Below are 19008 nucleotides of genomic sequence, written 5' to 3'. Positions count from 1 at the left end.
GACCAGTCAAAACATTGTTTTAACTTATGCTGGGAATACACAATGTTTTTTTTTGTTTTTGTTTTTTTTAGGCAGATTTACTAGCCGATCGATTTTCCAATCGTTTTTCATTCACTTCTATGAGAAAATTTATTAGAAAACTATCGAAATCAGATTTGTCCCGTCGGAAGCTATCTATCAAACCATCTACCTGCCAAAAAAAACTCATGGTGTATTCCCAACAATAGGCTGAAATACAATGCAAGTTATTTATTTTTAGAAACACAGTCAATTAACGTTATCTGAGTGTCTGCTGCTGGTATTTTTCATCATTTGTTGTCAACAAGAGAAAATGTAGGTGATTGGCTCCCAGTGATCATACGATCTGACTGGTCAGGTCAGGTGTCTTTTTTTAAAGCCATCAGCAAAAAAAAAACAAAAACAAAAAAAACCTAAAAATATTGGATATTCTAGAATTTGGCATTTAGAACAGCTAAACTGCCATTGTGACACTTAACAGACTAAAGGAAGGCTTTGAAAACAAAGCTTTCCCCAAAAGAGCAAATTGCTTGATGTGTTGGCTTTTACAGTTACACACTAAAAGCAATATAAATTCCCCAACCAGGCAATCAACAAAGACAAAAGAACAGACAGCATCCTCCACTGACACAGTGAGGGTCAGGTTAGCTGTTATACACACACACACAATGTCACCTCATACAAGCACATATAATGCCAAGTGGGGGACTAGTGGTGATCTCTGCTGTTTTATTATTCATTTTTATGCAAAATACAGAGAAAAATGTAGCCATTGAAAGATAAAGCACTGAAAGAAATCCTTGCATGTCTCAAAAACAATAAATGGATATCATTAACCCTTTTGGGACTGGGCGTTTTTAAGGACCGGGCGTTTTTGCTGAAAGGGGGGGGGGGGAGCATTTGGGGGGGTTAGGGCAGCCAGATCCCTGCAGGGTCTTGCTGGGCTGTGTCCCCGTGTGGCCAGGTGTCCCCCGTTCAGCAGCTGCTTTCACTCACCTTCCAGGCTCCAGCGACGAGCCGCAGCGGACCCCTCTGCTCCGGCCGGCATCTCTGCTCTTACTACCGCTTAGTTCCAGGTCGCGGCTTGATGACGTCATCAAGCCGGGACCCGCCGCTGCCGTCAGAAGGAGCAGAGATGCCGGCAAGAGCAGTGGGGAGCGCCGATCATCGCGGGAACGGCAGGGAGGTGAGTGGATCTTCTTTCCCCCCTACCGCCGCAGCTGTCAAATTGAGCACTACGATCTGCCGGCGGCCGTAGTGATCACGTGATCGGCAGCCATACACGATGGCTGCTGATAACTGAGGGGAGAGGTCAGCTGTCATATGACAGTTTAATCTCCCCTCTCCGGTGCGCACGATCACGTCGGGACGGTTCGTTAGCAGGGACGTTGAACCAACGTCCAGTCAGGGCGGCAGCACTACCTGCTGGAGGTAGATTCAACCTACGTCTGTCTCCAAAAGGTTAAGGTTCCCTAGTGATGATGGGCAGAATCGACTTAAAGAGACACTGAAGCGAGAATAAATTTCGCTTCGATGCTTCTACTCAGCAGGGGCATGTGTGCCCCTGCTAAAACGCCGCTATCCCGCGGCTAAACGGGGGTCCCTTACCTCCCCAATCCCCTCGTGGAGTCCCGGGCAGCGCTTCCGCATTGAGGCAGGGCTAACCGCTACAGCCCTGCCTCACGCGCATCTGTCAGCGCGTATCTCCGCCTCTCCCCCGCCCCTCTCAGTTTTCCTTCGCTGAGAGGGGCGGGGGAGAGGCGGCGATGCGCCGCTGATAGACGGCGCTGAGAGGCAGGGCTGCAGCCGTTAGCCCTGCCTCAAGAGCAGCAAAATCTACGACCAAGTTGGTCGTAGATTTTGCAGGGGAGGGGGGGGGGGGTTTGGGGAGTAAGGGACCCCCGTTTAGCCGCGAGATAGCAGACTTTTTAGCGGGGGCACACATGCCCCTGCTGAATATAAGCACTGAAGCGAGATTTATTCTCGCTTCAGTGTCTCTTTAAGCCTCATACTCATGAGCTACAACTGTCGCCGCAACCACGTGGCACGCGTGTGTGTATGAGGCGCGCACCCCGAAGCGTCGCTACTCAGAGCTGTCGACGGGCGATTGACTTGGCCAATCGCCTGGCGACAGCTGTCGCCGCAACCTCAACACAGCTGTCGCTAGTCCGCCGTGTGTATGCGGACTAGCGACAGCAACTCCATACACAATGTATGGAGCTTCCGGCAGGGGGACGGCGGGGAGGAGGAACCTTCGGGGACAGCTTCCACCGAATCTGTGTCCCTCTGTGCGCCGTGTGTACGGCTGTTGCACAGAGGGACCTGGTGACATGCTGTCCCTGCTTTCTTTCTTTCTTTATGGCTCTTGCCACAACGGTTGCTCATGTGTATGAGCTATAAGAGAGACAAATCTCTCTCTTAATTGAATCTGATTAGAGAGAGATCTGTGAGCTGCCCATACACCACAGGCGGATTCCCGATCAATTTCAGCATGAAATCTTTCAGGAATCAACCAAGCCTGCCACGTCCGCTGCTGTGTGTATGTATGTAATGTATATGTGCTGTTATGTGCATTTATACATTACCTGTCCTGTGTCGGAGTGTCCATTCACCTTCCGCCTCTCTTCAATTAGCCGCATACACGATGTCCCGAGCTGGCGTGCTATATGGACTGACACCGCGACACAGGACAGGTAATGTATAAATGCACATTACAGCACATATACATTACATACATACACACATTGCAGGAACAGTGCCAGGGGTTTCGCCACTTGTCCCGATATCTCTCGCCATTACCGCCACGCACCAGATCAAGCAAGTCGGCCCAACACCTTGCAGCACGTCTGACTAATTAATGCAACCAATTTCTGCCTGTCATCGATTGGGCATGCACTTGGCGGCACCGATTTTCATCCACTTATAATAATCGAGTCGGATGGTCGATCGGCCGACAAGTCGCCTAAATGTATGGCCACCTTAAATGTGTAATTTCTTTTATTTATAGGAGGATAGGTACACACACAATCAAAGTTAATTAAATTGTTGACCAGAAGTGAATTCTTCCATTGACCAATTGAAAGTAGCAAATAAGTGATCCCTTATCAGAAGTTAGGCCCTGTTTACACTCACAATATGCGATTGTGTTTTGCTATTGAGATATTTTGCAATTTTTCAGCAATTGCATTTGTGGTTTTCATTCAAGTGAAAACCATCTGATCATTAAACTAGGTGAAACAATGAGGTAAGCGGCTTAGACTTCATGGACACATTGGCGTCAATTAACCAGAGGTTACCAAACTATCACATGGTCGATATTTTACCTCATGCGATAACTCAAAATAACAATTCTCTACAAATATAGGGTGGTATAGTGTGGTATAGCGGATAAGTCAGTTGCCTAACACACACTGAGACCTGGGTTCAATTCCCAGCCATGGTATGTAAGCTGACTTTTGAAAAACTACAATTCCCTGGAAGATGATGATGAGAGGAGGGAGGAGGAGGAGGGGGGAATCTTTTTCCGACGGAATCGGGAATTCCGCGGAAATTCGTACAAATCCGGCGGAATTTAACACTGACGGAATCCGTGATTTCCGGCGGAACGGAATTTGCTGGTTCCGATCATCCCTACTAAGAAGGTATAATGCTTGGCAGCTCCAGTGAAGTCACTGGCAACTATCAGCCAGAAGCAGTCCATGCCTGCTAAAAGCACCAGTCAGTGTAAATAAAGTGCCTACTAAAATTGTCAGTGACGGACAGGCATCTCCCGCAAAACTGATAGTCAATACTGGCTTTTCTTCACCTCCTTTTGGACAATGAGCCGTGATTAATACATGGTTAGAAAAGTATACTCAGGAATATACTGGAAAGCAGGTAATTACATTCTTCCTGCTTCTCTGCAAACAGGATCTCTAGGAGTTTGTTGACTCACACAATAACTAACCTACATTGCACTAAACTCTTTTCTTAGGAATCTGCCACCTGTGTCTGAATCATGTTATCTTCAGCTAACCAAATACTGGGGGATGGATGAAAACATGAGAGTAGTTACATGTCTCACAAGAGCACAGCAGGCTTTCACTATGCTTCCCTCTGCACAAAAGTGGTACAGGAAAAGAGGGGAGTTGCTAGGATTCTTAGAGATCCGAGGCACTTTGGGCGCTCCAGCCGGAAAATGGGTGTGGCCACACACCAGAATGTGGGTGGGGTCATAGGTGGAGCCAAATGTACATGAACTTAACAGAGGTCTAAATAAGCCCGCCCAGCAAAATGTTGGGTGAAGCCCCCATTCTCCATTAACCTCCCTGGCGTTATGATTATTTCCATATTTCGGGTCTAAAATCCTTGCAATTTTTTCACAAAAAATGGATTTCTGTCCCAAGCCTACCACGGGATTACCGCTAAGGAGGTGAATACAAAAAAATAACAATAAAAAAAAAATGCAGCACAGCACATAAATAGGCAGTGTCACTTAAAGAGAAACCGTGACCAAGAATTGAACTACATCCCAGTCAGTAGCTGATAACCCCTTTCCCCTGAGAAATCTATTCCTTTTCTCAAATGGATCATCAGGGGGCTCTGTATGGCTAATTTTGTGTTGAAAACCGTCCCACAAATGATGTCAGCACCTCACAGCACTGAGGTACTGACATCACACTGTGGGAGCCTTGTTGCATTTGTGGGAAATAACAGCCGTTCACAACTGCAAGCAGCAGCTACTACCACCGCCATCACTTGCCAGCAGCGAAAAGGTCACCATGTGATAAATGTCAGAATGTAAATCAGGGAAAGGAAAGATTTTACAATGAGCAAACAATGACCAAATCATTTATACATAATTATTGTAAAAATGAAGCACTTTTTTTATTACATTATTTTCACTGGAGTTCCTCTAAACATAACTAGGCAGAGTTACATGGCTTCTGTGCTGGCTGGTGTGGGTTTCTGCTGGGCAGACTGGACTGCTGCCAGGTTGTCTGGCAGTTCCCCCATAGCATTCCCTGACCTTCTAGTGGACTCCCATGCACCCACCCTACCACAACTCCCAGCATGCCCCCATAAAGGTATCACAGCAACCCAGCATGGCACCACAGCTCCCAGCATGCCCGCCATTGAGACACCACAGCTGACTGTCTGGGGGACATCCGGGTATGTGCCACTGATCTTTAAGGCTAGCAACGCCCCTGCAACAAAATAGGAACTTCCACATGGGAGGACCAACAGAGATAATGCTACATCAGCTGTATCTGTTTGTATCCATACACATAGTTACCGTAGATATGACATGGGGTCGAAAGGACATACACAATATGGCCAGCATTTTGATTGATATTTTCCAGCATGCCTGATTATTTTCAATTTAGTTATGCCTGCTGAAAGATGAAGTATGATGTTTAGGGATGGCCAGTGAGAAGCAAATACCAGTAATTCTGAGTTGATGCAGAATTATGCACTTTTTCCATGCACATCTATGCATCTCTAAAATAGATATTTTGGAACTGTAAACCATGGACTCTAGCCCTCTGATGGCTCTCTCAACAAGGTTCCCGGGGGCATCTGATGGGTGTCTGACGCTTATCTATTGCAAGCAGCTGGTGCTTGTCAAACACGTATTTCACTTTATGGATGCCTTTTGCAATAAAAGGAGCAAGAAGATTTGCATTATAAAATTTGATTGTGCTGATCATTGTAGATTGGTCTCTAAAATGGACCAAGCGCACAAAACCTAGGTGGAATTTGATTGGACCATTTTCAAGCTCCATACATTTATGAAAAATATTAGAAAATGTGCATAATTCTGCATCAACTCGGATTTATTTGCCTCTCATTGACCATCCCTAATGATGTTATGAGGTCACAGAAATTTCAGTAGAAGATTTGTGAATATGGTGGGACCTTAATGACAATTTCCTGACCATCAGACTTAAAGGGAACCTGAGGTGAGAGGGATATGGAGGCTGCCATATTTATTTCCTTTTAAACAATACCAGTTACATGGCTGTCCTCCTGATCTTGTGTCTCTAATACTTTGAGCCATAGACCCTGAACAAGCATGCAGCAGATCAGGTACTCAGACTCAGGTTTTACAGGATTAGCCATATGCTTATTCCATGGTTTTGACTCAGACACTACTTATGCCAGAAGATAAAACAGGACTGCCAAGCAACTGGCATTGTTTACAAGTAAATAAATATGGCAGCCTCCATATCACTCTCACCTCGGGTGTCCTTTAACCACTTAAGGACCACAGGCTTACACTCCCTAGTGACCAGGCTATTTTTTAAAATTTAGGCCATTGCAGCTTTAACAGCTCACTGCAGAGCCATACAACTCAGCACAAAAATGAATCATCCCTCCTTTTCTGCCCACCAACAGAGATTGCTGTTGGTGGGCTCTGATCGATGCTGTAACATTTCGGTTTTTTTTTTTAATTTTATTTTATTTTTATTATCAAAAACAGCTATTTTTTCTTGTAACAGCCTGCCAACCACGATCGCGGGATGGCAGGCTAATCTCCGAGCAGAGCTCCGTCATTCAGCGGGGATGTGACCCCCACTACATGTATAGTGGTAGCACAAAATTGGCCATGGACAACTGATACATCTCAGTTACATGAGTAATTCTTTATTGAACAAAACACTGCGGGTATTCACCTTTTACGACTCAAACCACAAACAGAAGTTAAAACCTATTTCTGCGCAGAAACTGGAACAATTAAAACCGAGGAGCCATCCCACACTTTCCCTAGATCAATACTCTAGGCCTGTGTGCATGGAGTCTGTCTAATGACACTTATGCTCCATGCGCGCAAGCCCAGTCCGCCCGCACATACACACCACCTCACACCATGCATCCGGCAGCTGCCTCCCCCTAATAGGGATAAGTCCTGTAATTTTTGGCAACAGTTAACAAGCAAGCGTTAGTCAGTTAGCAGGGGTGCAAGCAAAAAGGCTGTTTGATAGAGCAGTGTCATCCAGACATCATTCTCCCAATGGTTCAACTTATGCATGCATGATCATTTAACCAGTTCGGCCTATCTGGACGAGTTTCCTCGTCCAGATAGGCACTGCTGTTTTCCCTGCGTGGTGCGCGCGATCGGGCGCACGCCCGCAGGCGCACCCGCCGCCCGCCGCTAGCCCCCCGATCAGTGAATGGGAATATAATTCCCATTCACGGATCTAACTTCCCCGCAGAAATACCGACGCTTTCTCTCCAGAGAGCGCAGTATTTCTGCCCCCAGGAAACTTTTCCCCAGCATTTTAGTTCCTGGATGCGAGATCGTTCGCATCCAGGACTTTTTTCACTGTGGCCATCTTGTGGCCAAATAGTAAACTGCACCCACATACATTTTTGATTTAAAAAAATATAATTTTACATTTAAAATTAGCAGTTTCCCTCCCACACCAAAAATTACGCACATACATAGTTACATAGTTACATAGTTATTTCGGTTGAAAAAAGACATACGTCCATCGAGTTCAACCAGTATAAAGTACAACACCAGCCTGCTCCCTCACATATCCCTGTTGATCCAGAGGAAGGCGAAAAAACCCTTACAAGGCATGGTCCAATTAGCCTCTAAGGGAAAAATTCCTTCCCGACTCCAGATGGCAATCAGATAAAATCCCTGGATCAACATCATTAGGCATTACCTAGCAATTGTAGCCATGGATGTCTTTCAACGCAAGGAAAGCATCTAAGCCCCCTTTAAATGCAGGTATAGAGTTTGCCATAACGACTTCCTGTGGCAATGCATTCCACATCTTAAAGAGAACCCGAGGTGGGGATCTTAGAGTTAAATCTATACACAGAGGCTGGGTCTGGCTATAGTGCCCAGCCTCTGTTGCTAGTTGAATATTCCCTAAATCCCCCCTGCTCTCTGCACTAGCCCATATATTACAGCCGCGCTGGCGACACTGAGCGTGTCGCAGCAGGCTCTGTTTACCATTCTAGTGCCACTCATGCCGCTCCCCCGCCTCCTGCAGAGCACCGATCCCCGCCCACGTCTCTTCCCTCGCCGCTGATTAGAGAGAAGGGACTCGGACAGGGAACTGCGCTCTGCAGGAGGCGGGGGGAGCAGCGTGAGTGACACTAGAAAAGTAAACAGAGCCAGACAGCGCGGCTGTAATTTATGGGCTAGTGCAGAGCACAGGGGGGATTTAGGGAATATTCAACTAGCAACAGAGGCTGGGCACTATAGCCAGACCCAGCCTCTGTGTATAGATTTAACTCTAAGATTCCCACCTCGGGTTCTCTTTAATCACTCTAACTGTAAAGAACCCTTTCCTAAATAAATGGCTAAAACGTTTTTCCTCCATGCGCAGATCATGTCCTCTAGTCCTTTGAGAAGGCCTAGGGACAAAAAGCTCATCCACCAAGGTATTATATTGCCCTCTGATGTATTTATACATGTTAATTAGATCCCCTCTAAGGCGTCTTTTCTCTAGACTAAATAAACCCAGTTTATCTAACCTTTCTCGATAAGTGAGACCTTCCATCCCACGCATCAATTTTGTTGCTCGTCTCTGCACCTGCTCTAAAACTGCAATATCTTTTTTGTAATGTGGTGCCCAGAACTGAATTCCATATTCCAGATGTGGCCTTACTAGAGAGTTAAACAGGGGCAATATTATGCTAGCATCTCGAGTTTTTATTTCCCTTTTAAAGGAAAGGTTCAGGGAGGGTGGAGGAAAAATAAAAATCAAATTCCACTTACCTGGGGCTTCCTCCAGCCCGTGGCAGGCAGGAGGTGCCCTCGCCGCCGCTCCGCAGGCTCCCGGTAATCTCCGGTGGCGCGCCCGACCTGGCCAGGCCGGCTGCCAGGTCGGGCTCTTCTGCGCTCCAAGGCCCGGAACTTCTGCGTCCCACGCCGGCGCTCTGACGTCATCGGACGTCCTCCGTGCTCTACTGCGCATGCGCAGTAGTTCTGCGCATGTGCAGTAGAGCCCGGAGGACGTCCGATGACGTCAGAGCGCCGGCGTGGGACGCAGAAGTTCCGGGCCTTGGAGCGCAGAAGAGCCCGACCTGGCAGCCGGCCTGGCCAGGTCGGGCGCGCCACCGGAAGCCTGCGGAGCGGCGGCGAGGGCACCTCCTGCCTGCCACGGGCTGGAGGAAGCCCCAGGTAAGTGGAATTTGATTTTTATTTTTTACCCACCCTCCCTGAACCTTCCCTTTAATGCATCCCAAAATTTTGTTAGCTTTAGCTGCAGCTGCTTGGCATTGAGTACGATTATTAAACTTGTTGTCAATGAGTACTCCTAAGTCCTTCTCCAAGTTTGATGTCCCCAACTGTATCCCATTTATTTTGTATGGTGCTAGACCATTAGTACGTCCAAAATGCATGACCTTACATTTGTCAACATTGAATTTCATCTGCCATGTATGTGCCCATATAGCCATCCTATCCAGATCCTGTTGCAATATGGCACTATCTTCCTGCGAGTTGATGATTCTGCACAATTTTGTATCATCTGCAAAAATAGCAACATTGCTCACTACTGCATCTACTAGGTCCTAGGTTCTCAACGTGTGGTACGCGTACCCCAGGGGGTACTTCTGATGGTTCCAGGGGGTACTCGGGCTTCATATACTTAACCAAGAACAACAACTTTAGAGTCTTAGAAAATGATAAATCTTATTTAAACAACACCAAATTAGTATTTTAGCTGATTAAAAGCAATAGTAAATGCTTGGAAATAGTTTAGAACCAATTATCAAGTACTACAATGAAATATATATTTGTCAAGGGGTACTTGTGAGAATGTTTACTATGCCAGGGGGTACTTGGAGAGTACAGGGTTTTAAAAGGGGTACATACCAATAAAATGTTGAGAAACACTGTACTAGGTCATTAATAAATAAATTGAAGAGCACTGGACCCAGAACAGACCCCTGTGGGACCCCACTGCTAACAGTCTCCCATTTTGAGTACGATCCATTGACCACAACTCTTTGTTTTCTGTCCATTAGCCAGTTCCCTATCCATGAACACAGACTCTTCCCCAGTCCTTGCATCCTCAACTTTTGCACCAGACTTTTGTGGGGAACAGTGTCGAAGGCCTTTGCAAAGTCCAAGTATATCACATCTACAGCATTCCCAATATCCATATTAGCATTCACTACCTCATAAAAGCTGAGCATGTTAGTCAAACAGGACCTGTCTTTAGTAAACCCATGTTGATGCTGAGAAATAAGATTATTTTCTACTATGAAGTCATGTATAGTATCTCTTAGTAGCCCCTCAAATAGTTTGCATACAACTGATGTTAAATTTACAGGTCTATAATTTCCTGGATCAGATTTTTTGCCCTTCTTAAATAAGGGCAAAATATTTTTTTTATTAAAAAAAAAAAAAAAAAAAATACAAATACAAATAAAAAAAACAAAAACAACATAAATAGTTACCCAAGGGTCTGAACTTTTTAATTATGCATGTCAAGAGAATATGTTATTATATTATTTAAAATTATAAGCTTATAAATAGGGATGGACGCAAATTGAAAAAATGCACCTTTATTTCTAAATGAAATATCGGCACCATAAATTGTGATAGGGACATCGTTTAAACAGTGTAAGAACCGGGACATATGGGCAAATAAAATACATGCGTTTTAATTACGGTAGCGTATATTATTTTCAAACTATAATGGCCAAACACTGAGAAATAATGATTTTTTTCCATTTTTTTCTTATTCTTCCTGTTAAAATGAATTTACAGTAAAGTGGCTCTTAGCAAAATGTACCCCCCAAAGAAAGCCTAATTGGTGGCGGAAAAAACAAGATATAGATCAATTCATTGTGATAAGTAGCAATAAAGTTATATGCGAATGAATGGGAGGTGAACGTTGCTCGGATGCATGAGATTTTCGGCACTGCGGCGCTGAACCGGTTATACTTGCAATGAATCCAGGATATGGTACATCTCAGGTCAGCTTTACTGTGTTATCTCCCCTCCTCCTCAATAGCCTGCAGTCACGTCCATTTTGGCGACAATTTTTAGGCTCATATATCCCTTTAGTTGGGTTTTACTCCAGCTTTTCAGAATGTCCATAAAGTCCATGGGGGGATAGAATGCCGTATATGCCCATCCACACGCCCGGACAGGTCAGCTGGGCAAGGCACACACTTCCACCAGCATTGGTATAGAGTGGCTGCTGAGCGCTGACTGTCTGTGTCCGTATTCAGGTCTGCAAGTCCATTTCCGCATACTGTGCGCTTTGGCCTGCCATATTCTGACCCTGCCTAGCCAGTTTAGGATACGGCTGGCAGACGCCGTCTGTCTGTGGCAGTGCGAGCAGCGGGGACGCGAAATCCGCGTGGTGCGGCGATAGGCTCCTCCCACCGATGTTTCGCATCACATGACGCTTCTTCAGGGCGTGGATCCCCACTAATCTCCTCCCCCAGAACTTGACGCCGATCTGCGTTAGTCGGTCCTGGGGGAGCCCTCTTGTGGCCGCCAATCGGCATCAGGTCATAAGATGATTAACTTTCCAGGTGTCGGTGCACAGGTTTTTCTCTTTTTCAGCAATCACTTTATGAATTCACAACCAGTATTGTTGTTCTGCCTTGTGTATACCCCTCTAGCTCTTTACACCACTTTATAATGCTAGGTATTTTGGTTTTTTTCCACTTCTCACCAGAGCACGAGCATGTAACCTCAACCTAAAAAAGGTATGTATAAAGAGTATTACCTGGAATACCTGCTGCAGTTTTGTCTGTGGAGCTTGCAGTGCTGGCCTCTGCTGGTCCGCTGGGTTCCTTCTGCTCAGAAGAATAAAGTCTGATTTGTGCTTGCATTGGCAGCCGGCAGCACGGGGTTAAACACAAGACTCCTCTGCTCCTCAGAGAGCTCTGCCAACCTGCATTGAAAAACAGAGCTCAGGTGACATGTGGACGCTACAGTAATGTATCACTATGCTTATTGTGAGCAGTCTATAACAATAAAGCTTGGTTATATTCACAACACATCAGTTACTGACCATGGCTTCCCAATGTGCCCAGACATTACTACAAGGTCACGGCTGCCTTGACTTTGCCAGAGGACTCTTTGCACACTCAAAATTACTGCGGCTAGGGCCACACTAGGCATTGCCTTCCCTGTAAAAACAGGATCGTGGCAGAAGAGGAAAGTGGCAGTGCACATTAGATTCGAAATGTGAAGCATACAGTGAAAGTAAAAGTATGTCGGCCATTCCATTCATATAGAATTGGTACAGGAGCTGACAGCAGTCACGTGTTAGCACTCAAATGCACTTGTTCAAACAAATTACAGCTTATATATAAAAAAAAATGATTATTTAATGCCGCAATAGTGACTAGGGAAGGTCACTGAGGTGGAAATAATTCAGAATTATGCAAATTTTGTATGAAAAAATATACAGCTTCAAAATGGACCAATCAACTCCTGAAAGGTTGAAATTGATTAGTTCATTTTCAAGCTGCATACATTTGCATGCAAGATTATATAAACCTGCCTCTACACAGAATTATTTGCATCTCGTTGACTATCCCTACTAGTGACAACTACTCCTCAGGCTTTATCCTTACCGGAAAGCTGTAATTTATTTTATATAAAAGATTCCTGTGTACACATCAAATATACAGCCAGTTACATATTTGTATCGGATTTTAAAATATGGTGACTGCTTTATTGCAGCAGCTCAAGTAACTGTTTTTTGAATGGTTTATTTCCTTTTTGTGGACTAAGCACTGCTATTACTGTATATACAAGTCATTTATGATGACTTATCTGAGAAATAGAATATTTTATCATATTTTTTTCTTAAAAGGACTACTGTAGAGGGGGGGGGGGGGGGGGGGGGCCAAGGGAAAATTAGTTGAACTTACCCAGGGCTTATAATGGTCCCCAGCAGACATCCTGTGCCCGCGCAGCCACTCACCGATGCTCCGGGCCACTTCTGGATGCCTCCGGTCACTTCTGGAATTTCCAACTTTAAAGTCGGAAAACTACTGGGCCCAGTATGGTCTGTGCCTACGCAGTACGCTCCTGGTGACGTCAGCGGGAGCGAGGACACAGCTGTGCAGGCACAGTGGTTTTCTGACTTTAAAGTCGTAAATTCCAGAAGTGACCTGGAGGCGGGGACCAGAGCATCGGTGAGTGGCTGCGCGGACACAGGGCGTCTGTGGGGGACCATTAGAAGCCCCGGGTAAGTTCAACTTATTTTCCCTCAACCCTCCTACAGTAGATCTTTAAAGTTTAAATATAATTAGGGCTGGTGCATTTTTGTTTGACTCCAAGAAATACCCCACAATTGCTCCAAACTCACAGCCCTGGTTCCCTGTGACATCGGGACAGCAGCGCCGCACGCGCCACTCGTGTTGCATCGCATACGGTCAATGAAAAAGTAGGCTTCACTTTTCTGTTAACGTGCATGTTTAGTGGTAACACACTGTATGCATTGTGAACGTCACATAGGTGGTGCATTGCAGTGGGATAAGCTGCGTTACAAAACGGCCATTACACCACAAAGCATAACTGTGAATGTGGCCCAAGTCAAAGGGATAACACATAGAAAAAGACTGGGGAACCATTTATGTAACAAATTCAAGATTATAGACCAGCAAGTACAAAGAAAATGTGAACGTTACTGTCACCCTGAACAATCATTGGGGATCCTTCCTGGTAACACTTTAGGCACAGGTAAGTAAAACCATTTGAAAAATAGGTATCCTGTTCAGCACTTTTCTTTTAGGCTGGGAACACACTAGGTAGAAACACTTGCGTTGCAGAAAGCGCAGTAGACGCACATAATGCAAGTCAATGGGCCACATGAAAAAACAAATATGTTTGTGTTCAGCACTGTATGTTTTTTAAAAATGCTGGTATTGTTGCATATTTTTCCAAAACGCATCAAAATTGCACATAATAAAAGTCAATGGTGAAACAGAGGTATTGCGTTTTACTATGCATTTAAAAACCATGTTAGAACTTACCGGTAGCGGTATTTCAACGAATCCTCCAGGATGGCTTATACAAGAGAGGAAGCCTGCTCCACCTTCAAAGGAAACACCCACTCAATTAATCAATCAAGCCGTCTCTATAAGACCTCCCCTTGCATTAGCCTCCCCAGTTATTGACGAGTATACACTAGAAGGATCTAAGCAAGATATATATATAAGTATACACCAATATTTTTATTATAATTTCATTTTTAGAAATATCTCCCAAAATAGGGAGGGAACTAAGGTAGCCATCCTGGAGGATTCGTTGAAATACCGCTACCGGTAAGTTCTAACATGGTTTTAACAACTCATCCTCCAGGATGGCTTATACAAGAGAGACCAGCGAGAAATCTAATAAGATTACCTTAGGGAGGGATGATGTTCTGAAGAACTTTTCTCCCCAAAGAAAAGTCTTGACTTGACAGTAGATCGACTCTGCAGTGTCTGACAAAAGTCTGATGACTAGACCAGGTCGCTGCTTACAGATTTGTTCTAAAGAGGCCCCTGATCTTTCTGCCCAGGAAGTGGCGAGGGATCTAGAGGAATGGATTGACCTGCCTTGCTATAGGCAAAAGTAATAACTTCCCTAATCCATCGTGCTATAGTGTTTTTCGAGACCTGTAATCCCTTTCTGGCTCCTGCAAAGGCCACAAAAAGGTGATTCGACCTTCTGAAAGACTTTGAAGTCTCTAGATAGACTAGCAAAATTCTCCTGACGTCTAATTTGTAAAACTTTTCCTCCTTTTTATTGGAAGGTGGGTCACAAAAAGAGGGGATAATGATGTCCTGTGATCTGTGGAAGACAGAAGAGATCCTAGGAAGATAAGTGGGATCTGTTCTGAAGACTATCTTAACTGGAAAGACAGACATGTATGGGTCTTTTATTGAAAGGGCTTGAATATCTCCTACTCTACGTGCTGAAGTTATGGCAACTAAGAAAACTGTCTTTAAAGCTAGCCATTTTAAGGAAACAGAGACGAGGGGTTCAAAGGGAGCATCCGTCAGACTATTCAAGACCAAGCTTAAATCCCAGGGAGGTATCAACTTTGACGGGATTGGCTTTGATCTGGATACTGCTTTAAAAAAAAAAAAAAAAATCAATAATCGCCTGTTCCTTGGCTAATCTAACATTAAGAAAAAAGGATAGAGCCGCCACCTGGACTCCTAGGGTGTTGGTAGCTAGGCCAAGCTCCACACCGTCCTGCGAAAAATCCAAAATCATAGGCAGTGTAGTCTCTTTTATACTTCTCTTTCTTTTCCAGGAAGCAAATACTTTCCAAATTTGCAATAAATTTTCCTTGTCGTCAACTTACGGCAATTGACCGAAGTAAAAATGACTTTTGTGGTGAATCCTCTTAACTTCAGGGATTCCCGCTCAAGAGCCAGGCCGCTAGGGTAAATTTCTGGGGGTTCGGGTGCAAAGTATCGGCTTGAGACAGCAGATCCCCCCTGGAAGGTAGAGTAAAAGGTCCTTGCATAGAAAGTTGAAGTATCTTCGAAAACCATGCCCTCCTCGGCCAGTGGGGGGGCTACAAAGATCACTAGAGCGGACTCCTGTTCTACCTTTCACAGAGCTCTCGCTATCTTCGTCGTTGAGGGACCATTCCGCCTCTGTGCATGTCTCTCTGCTTAGCCGGTCTGCTAGAGTATTTAGAGAGCCTTTTATATGCACTGCTGAAATAGTCTTCAGATTTTCTTCTGCTATCTGCAGAATCTGCAGCGCTAAGTCCCTTAGCTCTTTTGACCTCGTTCCTCCTTGTTTTTGAATGTAGGAGACTGTCACCATATTGTCGGACAATACGGTCACATGACAATTTTGTATTGCTGGAAGAAACTCTAGTAGCGATAGCCTACCACTAGGAGTTCCCTGAAATTTGAAGACTTTGTTTGAATTTCTGGGGACCATTTCCCCTGAACCTGGAGATGATCTAGATGGGCTCCCCAGCCTCCCATACTGGCATCCGTATAAATCCTCTTCTGAACTGGTGGATTCCAGACCCGACCCTGATTGAGGTTCGTTAGCTCCTCCCACCACAGAAGGGATGCTATCACCCAGGGCGGCAGAGTATAAGACTGATCTAGGCTGTGTTTGGATTTGTCTCAGACAGCCAGAAACCATTCCTGCAGACTGCGGGAATGAAATTGTGCCCGAACAACACCCGGAATCGTTGAAGTCATTAGGCCCAACAATGATAGAGTCTCCCTCAGGGATACTTTTAATTGGGTCCTGAAGTCCCGTATCTAGAAGATTAAATTTAATTGTTTTTCTTCCGGTAGGAAAAATATTTCGTTTTTTTTTTTTTCTTTTTTTTTTTTTTTTTTTAATCCACCCCAACATCCCAGAAAATTCACTTTCTGAGCTGGAATCAACATTGATTTGTCGTAATTCACCAACCATCCCAATTGGGAGAGGTAATAAATGGTTAACTCTATGTGATGTAGAAGGGATTGAGCGGAGTCCGCTATCATCAACAGATCGTTTAAATATGGAATTATATGAATCTTCTGTTGATGCAAGAAGGAACTGTTGATATGCCGGGTGTATTGGCATATGCAAGTATGCATCCTGGATGTCTAATGTGGCCATAAAGGCTTCTTTGGGGATTAGATTCTTTATCGTAAATATGTTCTCCCTGCGGAATTTCATTTGAATGAATGGATTCAACTGTTTGAGATTTAAGATCAAACTGTATTTGCCTGACAGCTTTTTGATCATGAAGACTCTGGAGTAAAAACCCTTTTTCTATTGGTTTGCTGGTACTCGGGTAATCACATTTTGTTGTACTAACGTGCTTACTGATTCCAATAGTGCTGATGCTTTCCCGATCTCTGGAGAGACCCGTGAGCACAAAGTTTTGGGGCGGACGGGAGGAGAATTCGATCTTGTACCCTGATTTCAGAAGGTCCAAGATGAAGGCATTTGCGGTGATGTTTGTCCACGTCTGCCCGAATAGTAGAAGTCTCCCCCCGACCTCTCCCCTGTCACTTGTTTTCTTGGATTAGAGGTGGCAGGCTTGTTGAACAGAAAGGGGGGCTTGATTTTGTTGAGTTATACACCCACCTCCCCATGGAACTGCCAGCTTTGAAGTCTCTAGATTCTTGGGGGTTGGGATTTTGTATCCCTTTGGGCAAATTGCCTTTTGCATTGAAAGTTCTTACGAAAGGACTGTTTTTTCCTTTTGTCAGGGAACTTTTTACCCTTTCCGGAAGATCTCTCTAAGATATCTTCTAAGTCCTTACCAACCAAGAGGTCACGGAACATAGTTTCTGTTTAGAAACTTCTCCTTCCCAGGTATTTAGCCATAAGACTCGCCTTGCTGTATTAATTAAGGCTAAGGCTCTGGCCGCTGACTTTAAGGATTCAGTAGCTGCATCCGCTAAGTATGCAACTGACCTTGCAATTACAGTAAAGGATTGAAAAATAGTCGCATGAGGAGTACCCTCCACTAAGTGTTTATTAAGCCCTGCTAGCCACTTGTTCAAATTACAGGACAAACAAATGGCCGAGATTGCTGGTTTAAAAGAAAAAGAGATAGATTCCCATGCTCTTTTCAGCAGATTCTCAGCTTTCTTATCCATAGGGTTTTTCAGGACCCCTGCGTCCTCAAAAGACAAGTCAGAATTTTTTTTTTTTTTTTTTTTTTTTTTAGAATACTGTGATAAAGCAGCATCCAGTCTGGGGCATTTATCCCACAAAGCAATATCCTCCTATTTAAAGGGGAATCTTCGTTTAAAAGGCCTAGGGACATAAAGTCTCTTTTCCGGGTCTTCCCATTGGGCCAAAATACATTTTTTTTTTTTTTTTTTTTTGAATGGCCGGATGGACTGGAAAGGTTCTACCTTCTGAACACTGTAACCCGGAATAAATATCATCCTGAACTGAAGTTTCTGGTTCAGCCAGTTGCTCTGCCTCATATACTGCTTTCAGCAGTTCAGAAGTTTCTTCAGCATTAAATAAGTATTTGGATATTTTAAGAATCTTCTAAAGAAGATGAAACTGCCAAGTCCTGGGCGCCCACAGCTGAAAAACCGCTAGGGTTAGCCGGCATCCAGTAAGAGGAGGCGGGGCCTGAGGGGGTGGCTGAACCCCCGGTTGGACCTGAGGAGTCGCCCCAAAGATGGAGGTACCAGGGGTATGGCCCATTGAGCCGGCGTAGACATAATTGATCTAAACGCTCAAGAGCCAGGCCATTATTTTAAAAGTAGTAGAGAATTCTTTTCGCATAGACTCCATAAAGTTCATCATTACAACTGAGGGGTCTGGGGTTTTGGGGGTAGGGCTGATATCAAACATTTTTCACATTTGGATCTAGTCCAAGGTTTAGGGAGTTTAACATTGCATTGTTTGCAGCGCCTGGCCTTTTCAACAGCCTTTCAGGTTGGCTGGAGTCTTCAGGCAAAACAGGTACACTGTAATACATAAACAACAAACACCCTAGTGTAAGCCCTGTGTTCCTAAATACCCTAAGTATGACACAGAGATTACATGCTACAGCATAGCCCAGCACTCACAGAAAAAAACAAGTTCTCTGTGGACAGACTGTGGCAATGCTCACATAAAATGCCTCCGTCTGTCCACTCTCACCTGCGCCTGTGAAGTAACCTCCGGGGGTCCGCTGGGCTCGGAGTGTAAGGCGACTGACTCCTCCATGCCTTCACTCCTTACAGCTCCGTCGCCGCTGGCGTAATGGCGACCAGACGCTACATGGTTTCCGCATTACGCGGAAGCGGAAACGCGTCATCCTGCCGCCTCCTCCATCACTAGACCATAGTCGCGCGCGACTTCACTCGTGCATGCGTATTGACGCCGACCATTGGGTCCGATAGCTTGCCCGCAGACACGGCCAGCCGAGACACTCCGTCTAGGCCGCCGCCGCTCTAAGATGCACGAGATCCCTCTGCGGACACCCAGAGCGGGGAGAGCTCCACACGCAGCCCCATCCGCCGGGGAAGGAGGCCCAGATTATCCGGATACCTACAGGTACCCTCCTTTCAAGTAGGTGTCCTTCGAAGTGTGGAAACACA

The 19008-nt window shown here is 45.1% G+C and overlaps 1 protein-coding gene across 2 annotated transcripts in view; it reads right to left on the bottom strand.

The window, feature by feature from the left end:
* SLC30A9 (solute carrier family 30 member 9) overlaps positions 1-19008 on the bottom strand; it is a 108167-nt gene that overhangs the window by 70559 nt on the left and 18600 nt on the right. For both annotated transcript variants that reach the window (XM_068278512.1, XM_068278513.1), the window contains exon 2: positions 11712-11879. In XM_068278512.1, the coding sequence (XP_068134613.1) occupies positions 11712-11879 (168 nt within the window). The remainder of the gene's footprint in view (positions 1-11711; positions 11880-19008) is intronic.

Source organism: Hyperolius riggenbachi, chromosome 1 (genome assembly GCF_040937935.1).
Source record: "Hyperolius riggenbachi isolate aHypRig1 chromosome 1, aHypRig1.pri, whole genome shotgun sequence".
Lineage (NCBI taxonomy): Eukaryota > Metazoa > Chordata > Amphibia > Anura > Hyperoliidae > Hyperolius > Hyperolius riggenbachi.
The sequence above is the reverse complement of the archived record's forward strand: the minus strand, read 5'-3'. Positions and strand labels throughout refer to the sequence as shown.